Raw genomic sequence first — 8,914 nt, 5'->3', positions numbered from 1 at the left:
GTAGCAAGAAATGCTACGGGCCCTGCAAATTTGGCCCGAATATTATAATAATAAAAAATAACGTAATAATAAAAAAAATATTAATTTCCACAGCAGCGTAATATATCTTGCCTTATAGAATAAGCATAAATAGAATAGAATAAGTAGGTATTTTTCAAGCTTTTTTGAATCTCTAAACCTGCCGATATTAAGTCCCAAAAAAAAAGTCTGTAACGGTTTTGTTTTATTTAATACCCTAAACTTGAGAAGAGCCCCCTGATCTAATTTGCTACAGGCTCCGCGCTGGCTTAACTTGGAACGATAGAGTGCTGCAGAGCTAATGCTGGTTCTTCTCCACCTTTCTACGCCTTTTTTTCTAATTTTATGGCAATAGTTATAACTTTATGCCAGTTTCAAGTAAACTGTAGGGAAAATAAACGCGAGAAAAGATAAAGAATCACATCAAAAGGAAACCAAGGGATAACGGTAAATATCTAGATCTAGATATAGTAAAAAACATAATATTTACATACATAGTAAATCTTAATATTACATTATTACAGAAAGGTGGTGCGGTCATATTACTACAATACAACAATAGAAAATATGGTCCCCAATATCTTCTCCACACTCACAAATATTACTGTGAACAATACGAATCCTTGCTAAATTATGAGTTGTACATACATGCCTTAAACGTATTCTGGAAATGATGGAAGTAACAATTTTAGAACTTTTAACTTTATAGAACCATGGCTTAATGAGGATCCGAGGTTGAATTTCAGCATACTGTTTCAAACAAACAAACAAAAATAATTTATTCATATAGGTAGCATAATGTTCACATATGAACGTCAGAAAAAAAGAAATATAAGTACATTAAATTAAATGATTTAAATTTTACATTTACTGCCACTTCTCAAATCAAGGGCGGAGAACGGAAGAGAAGAACTGGCAATAAACTCTCCGCCACTCATTTTAATCGCCAAGTTTTTTTTTACACAATGTTTGTAAGGAGCTGCAACACTTACACATTTTCCATATGACATCTTGATTAATAAAGAATAATAAAATAAATTAAAAACAAAGATTTGTCCACTATCAACAGGAGGCCTTTGTACTGCCAGTTTTTTAACGAAACATTATTACATGACTCCTAAAGATGGGTTTTGGGAAGAGCAGCTACATTATGAAAATAATTCATGTATGGGACTATATCTCCGTCTTTTATAGGTTTCTTGGCAAGCTGTTCCTACGCCTTTAACTTGAGTGATCAATTAACGTAGTCGTACATAAGTGTTGGGTACACTTATGTGTAATCTAAACTAATAAAATATTAAAAAAATTTATTTCTCGCAACTGGCAATACTAGCTGTCGGTATCCGTGATCCGCCATCTTGTTGTAGGTTGTGAGCTGAAGCTGTTCGCGTGCTTTTATTATGTTTATTGTGCGTGTGAATGTTTTAAATATAAGTTGGTGAATTTGTAACGGACAGGTAATCATGACCTATTTTCTTGTCTTCATTTTTATTGCCATAACTTAAGTACTTATTTGTTATAACAAAGTAATATGATGTGTTATGTTGACGTTATATGTTGTATTATTATAAGTTGACGAGTAATCTCGTGTAATTGCAGTATAATGTTTTTGTTTACGTTAATATTTTTATATGTTATATAAATCATAGTTTAGTATCATACAGAAACTAAACTGTAAACTTTCTTTAAATTTTTGTTCAAAGATTCGGTAAAAAAAATACAAAAGTTTGAATATGTGTAAGTATTTTATGTAGTTAGTACAAATAATTATTACTTGGTAAAATTTTAACACTGGTTTTTCGATTACACGTCTTAAAGTGAAGCATTAGATTATATTATATCTGTAATCTGTAAAACTACTACAGATATTAATTTTCAGGTTTTTACATATTTTCAGTTACCATAATTGAAAATAAATAATACAAATTATGGATTAAGTTAAATATTGAAATCCTATATGGTTGGTGCTACATTTGAGATCTCTAATGAAGTACTCTTTATTTATTTGTGAGCTGACTACAAAGAAATGAACAACAACAACAAATATGATGGCTCTCAGTCAGCCGGATCTTCACATACAACACCAGCTACTAATGGCTCTAGAAATGTTACAAATAATAAAAAACCAGATACATGTAGAGATTACATGTGGGGAAAATGTACTAAAGGTAGTTCCTGTAGATTTAGACATGAATTAGACATTGAGAAATTAAAAAAAACTGTAAAGTTCTGTCATGACTATCAAAACAGAGCGCCATGTACCAGGGAAGTTTGTACATTTATCCATGCAACAAAGGATGAAGAGACATTATTTTTAACTACAGGTAAACTGCCTAAGGTTCTAGCAGAGAGACACGCTAATATGTCTATGTCTTCAGCTGAAACAATACCACAGATAGCTAATTATATACAAGAGTCTTTAGCTGGACCACCGCCACCACCACCACCTCCACAACCAGCACCACAGTCATCTTCTGTCAATGGACCCCAACTTACGTATAATATGGGACATATGGCTCCACCAATGCAGCCAGGTATGGGTATGGGCTCTATGCACATGGGACCGATAAATATGGGGCCAATACCACCACAAATGATGTCAATGCCAGTTGCTCCACCACCTCCAGCAATTCAAATGCATCATTTACCTCCTCCTCCACCTCCACCTCCAACTCAGAGCTCTACAAGCTCTTCACTGTCAACACCTCCAGTGTATACAGGTATTTATTTTTATTAGCATACATACTGTTCTAATTATATAACTATTATTAATTATCTTAATGTATAAAACAGTAACATTGGAGATTTATAAAATATTACATTTACTGTATCATAGAATATATCTTCTAAAGCATGAAAAATCTTTTTTTTTAAATTGTTTTAGCACCTCCACCACCAACTATGAGGGTTTCACTTAATCAAGAGCTACCACAACCTCCAACTCCTAAGTATGTGTACTTATGTGAAGTATTTGTTTAAGTACAGTACAGCAATGCATTTTCTTTGTAACAAAAAAATTACTTTTTTAGACTCAATATGGACAGGTTTGATCCTAGTAAGCCACCTCCACCATTCATACCAAATACAAGTTTAAAGCGTCCTACCGTTAGTGATAATATGAAAGGTAATATATTACATGGTTATTGTACTGTTAAACATGCGAACACAAGCATAGCGAGTTCTATTACTAAAAAGTTCTACAGACAAAAAGATAACTGAAGACTCAAAGTAAAAAAGATTGCTATGTTTTTTTATAAAAAGAATTTGAAGGGTTTAGTTGGAATCTCATTCATAGCTCAAAGAAAATATGTCGTGCTTTCATTCAAAACTGAATTGTGAATTAATACTTCGCTACTATTTATGTCATTTTGTTGTGCAATTTAATAGCAAGAGCTTTGCGATAATTGACTTTGTTCTCAGCCGGTCCCAGCAAAATCAGAAAGGAAGAGGAAGCCATAGTCGATGACGCGGCGTGCGATTCGTGTCGAGAGCGACAAATAAGGTTTGAATAATATGCAAAAGCAAATGCTTTGCGAATCCTTAGATCTTTTAATAAAATTGATAATGACACAGGTCTGCGTTGGTGGTTATCACTTTAAAAGCACTGATTTGGAAAATTCCGTTTTTGTAAACAAGGAAAAATACCTTTTCTGTAATGTCAAATAGTGAGCCTTTTAAATGCAGTGGTAATATTAAAAGTATTTTATTAATGTATGGCCTTTGTATAACCCCGTCTATGAATTTGTGTTTAGGTATCGTTTTAATATGGATGCAACTGAACGTTTTACTTTACGGTAATAATTTACTTGTACATGTAGAGCGACAGATTTTGTTATTTGCGAAAATGTTTATAAATGAATATGCATCCTACATAAGTAAAATATTAAGCGACAGCAGTTTTATACCTTCGCAGACCTGTGGAATTTTAGAAATATTTTTTTACAAAACAATTATTCATTTAAAATAATATTTACTTATTTCATTGTGAATGTATGACATGGGAGTCAAAGTCACGACCTACGGCATCGGAATATCACTTAGATAATGTTAAATATCACAATATCTTAATATGTATTAACGTACTAGTTTTGTTTTATTGCGAAACAATATTTCATAAAATGGTCTAAAAATGGTCACTTTAGCGAACGAAGCAAAGAATATCAAAATTATTAGAATTAAATAACTACAGCTTTGACCAACAAACAATTAGATTATAAATAGGGAATGCAAATTTCTAACAAACAGACAACAAGCTTTTGCGTTATAATATTATGTAAGTTAGTATAATTATTATAAGTTCCTATATTGGGTGATTATATACATACTTATACTATATATGTGTATATATTTGTTTTTTTGCATGCAGTAGATATTATATACCTTAAATGTGATTGTATCATTAAAGTGCGAGGTACACCAGAAACGAGCTTTGGTTAAACGAAGGTTTTTTAGTAAATGAAATATAATATATATATATACATATTTATATACGAAGACGAATATACGCTATCGCAATAATCACCAGTTTAAATAAAGATTGAGCGCTGCATCGCTAATAAATGATTAGTTTAGACAACTAATTTTATTGACATGAAGGATTGCGAAGCGTTGTTAATATTATAGATATTTGTGATCTACACTGAAATTAATTAAAAATAAAGATTTTATATAGAATGTATTTTATTTGAATATAATAATTATGACATTATTGGAAGTAGATATGTTCAAATCAAATATTACTATTTCAGGATCGACGTTTATCAAAAAGAATCAGATAAGTTGTTTGCTCGTGTTGAATATCAAAAATTAATGCACAAAAAGAAATATGAGGAATTCCAACGTAAAGAGGAGATTTTAAAAATATTATTAAACCCTGAAATATATAAAATTATTGAGGATTTATTATTGAATGAGGTTAGCATCTGGTATGATATAATTAATTAAAATTGTTTCTCATCATCTATTGTTAATTACCTGTTTCATTACAGGATGGCTCGCAAGTACAAGAATCTGATAATCAGAACGCTATTGTAAGTAAACTATCTTTGGCCTTGGCTACACGCAATACTTATATTCATGCGTTTAATTTGAATAATTTTGTATGTATTAATATCTATATAAGTATTAAGATATCATAAATAAAGAGAATAAGTCGGATTCGTAAGCATAACGAAAAGCTTGGTTGGCCGAATTCTTAGCATTTACAGTCTTTTTTTTTGTATTGTGTCAATGAATAAATTGTAATTATTTATGATTTTACAGGGCGATTTAACACCTCCAAGAACCGTAGAATCTCTAAGTACATTGATGACTAGGCCTAATGTAAATAATTCAATTCAAAATTCTTTATTATTTGCGGAACATTTACGTGACGGTAAACATTTTTTGTATTTGATTTCGATAATAGATTTTGGTTTTGACACTAGTAAGGTAACTTATGAAATTTATAGGTAACAAAAAAAGGGATGACCAACCTGAATATAACCGTAATAACACATACTATGAAGGATCACAAGCATCATATAGCCAAAGCGTATCGGTTCCTACAACAAGCAAAACTCAAAGTTCGAATCTTAGTAAAAATGTTTCGACGACAGCTTCGCCTTCCTACTTCTATTATAATATGCCGCCGCCTATAACAAGATCGTTCATGACGCCATCGACTTCTATGGCTCCAGCTGCAGGTATGTTTTATTTCTTCGTCTGACAATTTATACCCAATTTAAAAAAATTGTACTCATTTACGGCTAAAACTTTGCGAATAATGTTTTTTTTTTGAGACTTGTTATCAATAAGCAAACTTTCGAAATTTTTCAGTGACTTTTTAAAGTTACTATATGTTACCTAATTGTATACCTAAGGCTTATATACCGTTGCTGTTGCGATAAAAATTATTTCTTTTACAGGTTTTTTTTTATAAAACTGTATGTTTTTATTTTTAGCACCGCATAGCGAGATTTTTTTCTCAAATGTGGAAGTGGCCTTAAGTCTCATTTGTTTGGGAACCGATGGCACCAACTACTCACACAAGTAAATAATATTAAATATTGCAAATACTAGTCATAAAAATGAGCATTCTGCATCGGAAATTTTCAACTTCTTAAAGGCTTATCTCAATTCAAACTGGTGATTTCACCCAATCCATTGCTATTGCACGCGTTAAATTTAAGCTAAAAAATATGTTAGCATTCTTCTAAAAATATGAAGAGATCGTAGAATTGATCATTTCATGAAATGGTCAAGCCTCCAGGGCTCCATAATTACACAGCGAAACGCATATACTTCCACATAATATGATGTATCATTAGTGATCCAATCGTGAATTAATTAAATTATTCTGCGCTGGCTATAGCTTTATTTGCGTGACGCAAAATAACTGCAAAAAGCAGACCTAGTAAGGCTAAGGCTGAAGCGAAGCGAAAGTTTTTTTTATTAATGTCAATGCGAGGTATCAATATATGTATAAAGTAATATAAATTACGGCCCACGATGATAATTTATATCAAACTCGATGCATTTTACATCAAGGACATGGCCAAACATTGTTTGAAATATCACATAAAACATAACTATTTCATGAAACAATCAATTTTACGATCGGGCCACGACGTATCTATTGCACGCGCTTTCTGTTTGTCATCACATATATATAAATGTACTTGTTGGGCTTATAGGCTATTTGACAGTATGGAATATAGGTTGTTGTTCAGAGTAATTTGTATGATTACAGATAATTAATTTGTCTGTAAATTGATTCAAAACCTTTTAAAATTAGAAATATTATATACGTCAGTCACGTGACACAAAATATGTCAAATGGACGATGACGTTTTGTGTTTTCTACGAACGATAATTAACACGTAAGAAACTTGACACATGTGTACTAACATGGTACACTAGTGCAATGGATGCCATGTTAGAGAATTTTAACGGGTTCTTGAAATTTTGTCACATGTTAGGTTTGAATTTATAAAGTCAATACTACAATACAACATTAAAAATAACAATTCTTTAATCACAAGTAAATAATCTGAAATGTTTTCAAAATGGCCTATTCATCTGATCTTTTACTTAATTCCTTTCAGATTACTCAAATATATCTCACTACTAATACTCAGGAAAAATAATTCGAATAAAAATTAAATGAATTTGAGATCATTGCTGTTAATGTATTAATTTCATCATTAGTGAAAACGTTAGTGTATTAATTTCATCATTAGATTTATGCTACGTTTTAAGAAGAGATTATATTTGAGTGATCACTTATTCAGCTTTTTAAAATTTAATTTATTATCTTACCCATCATCATTAACATTACATGTAAGATTCTTCTGATTTTGAAAATCGAGTTTTAGGAATTTTGCTGTCTCTTTTCTAAAAGCGACTGTCGAATCGATTGAAATTTGTCGTATTTATCTAATATGCTTTTTTATCTTGCATAGCGTTTCTATAAATCTCTTGACTGTGATTTTAGAGTGCTTGCGAATCGCTAAATAGCTATATTTATAATTTAACAAAACTTATAAATAAGTTAACAATACAAATTATTTATCAAAATTTAACTTGTCACACATAAATATTAGTACAAAGTCTTGGTTGTTACGAGTTAGAGTTTTTGCTTTTGCATTTTTTGAACTTAATATTCGAACTAGATTGCGAAATATTTTTAAAAGCTTGTGTAGAAGTTAAAGTGTGGGCATGCGTTCATTTATTTTTTATATGAAAGAAAAAGCGTTAACTCATGAATCATTATCATCAACAGTGACGCGAGAGCTTTATGATCCTGATACATATATGTATATATTTTAGGTACATCACTGATGGCATACCAGCATAATGGAATGCAGGGACCTTCACAGGCTATGACAAAGCCATCAACATCTGCTCCTCCTCCACCATCCAAGCCAAACAATCAAACAAATCAAAAATCCGATCCATATTCTCCGCCGACGTCTTATTATAATTCTTATCAATAGCATTGGGGTAAGTGAATTTTTGAATGTTAAAAAATGAGAAGCACCATTAACCATTATTTAAATATATCTATAAATAACAGAAACAATAATATGTAGACAATACTAAATCACAAACTTATTAAAATTCTCGATTATTATTGTTATTTGATTCAGTATATAAAAACGATGTTTTGATATTGCGCCGGACATTTTTATTTTTAGACTCATGAACATCAGTCCATACAAAGCGTATGGCTGGTCTAGTTTTCACTATGAAATTGGTTGCTTTTCTCTTACTCTAAATAAGAAGCTAAACTGATGTTGAATAAAATAAGTTCCACAAATTTATATTGTTCTGTGTAAAATAACATTTGTCCGTATTGCATTTTTCAGATAATGTTGCTTGCATGGTGGGCGGGAGCTAGCGTTGATGACAGGTGTAAATATGTATGTAAACGGTAATTTAAGATTAAGTTGACGAAGAAGAAGATAACTGAATTTGACATATGTTTCAATGTGATACAATCTGATTTCTTAAAAGACTATGAGTTTGTTGACGTGTACAGTACGGATATTATCGACATAAACACTTTTTACTCTATCAAAATCCATACTGTATTAAAATGATAATATATTATAGTTTTTAATAGTATTTGGACAAATAAATTATCTTTATATTATGATATTTTATGAATTACAATTTTAGTCTTTCAATGAACTTGTATTTAAATTATTCAATTTATTTTTAACAATATTAAATATCGAATAATTAATAATAATTCAATTGACCATCGTGCTGTTACTGTCCCGATTCAATATTATTTTTAACAATTCACATATTGTTTTTGTATCGCTATATAGCGCCTACTTTGCAATAATTATTATAAAAACAAGAGCTAACACAGGAATATCTCCTCAAGTGCCTTGTAACATAGCGAATG

General features: G+C 30.9%; 1 protein-coding gene across 3 annotated transcripts; it reads left to right on the top strand.

Moving 5' to 3' along the window:
• Positions 1-1,367: 1,367 nt before the first annotated feature.
• Positions 1,368-8,658, top strand: LOC111002333 (histone-lysine N-methyltransferase set-2-like). 3 transcript variants are annotated; one of them, XM_045634078.1, is made up of 11 exons: positions 1,368-1,475; positions 1,916-2,738; positions 2,903-2,966; positions 3,048-3,142; positions 3,439-3,520; positions 4,767-4,932; positions 5,007-5,048; positions 5,281-5,392; positions 5,469-5,702; positions 7,828-8,001; positions 8,367-8,658. In XM_045634078.1, exons 2-10 carry the CDS (start codon positions 2,045-2,047, stop codon positions 7,992-7,994), a joined length of 1,656 nt encoding a protein of 551 aa, XP_045490034.1. In that variant the 5' UTR covers positions 1,368-1,475; positions 1,916-2,044; the 3' UTR covers positions 7,995-8,001; positions 8,367-8,658. The 3 variants fall into 3 exon arrangements, with proteins under 3 accessions (XP_045490034.1, XP_045490033.1, XP_045490035.1); XM_045634077.1 differs by having other exon boundaries at positions 1,898-2,738; XM_045634079.1 differs by lacking the exon at positions 8,367-8,658 and adding an exon at positions 5,961-6,048 and having other exon boundaries at positions 1,898-2,738; positions 7,828-7,865.
• The last annotated feature ends 256 nt before the right edge of the window (positions 8,659-8,914 follow it).

Source organism: Pieris rapae, chromosome Z (genome assembly GCF_905147795.1).
Source record: "Pieris rapae chromosome Z, ilPieRapa1.1, whole genome shotgun sequence".
Taxonomy (NCBI): Eukaryota; Metazoa; Arthropoda; class Insecta; order Lepidoptera; family Pieridae; genus Pieris; species Pieris rapae.
Note: the sequence above shows the minus strand (reverse complement) of the source record. Positions and strands in the feature narration are given on the sequence as shown.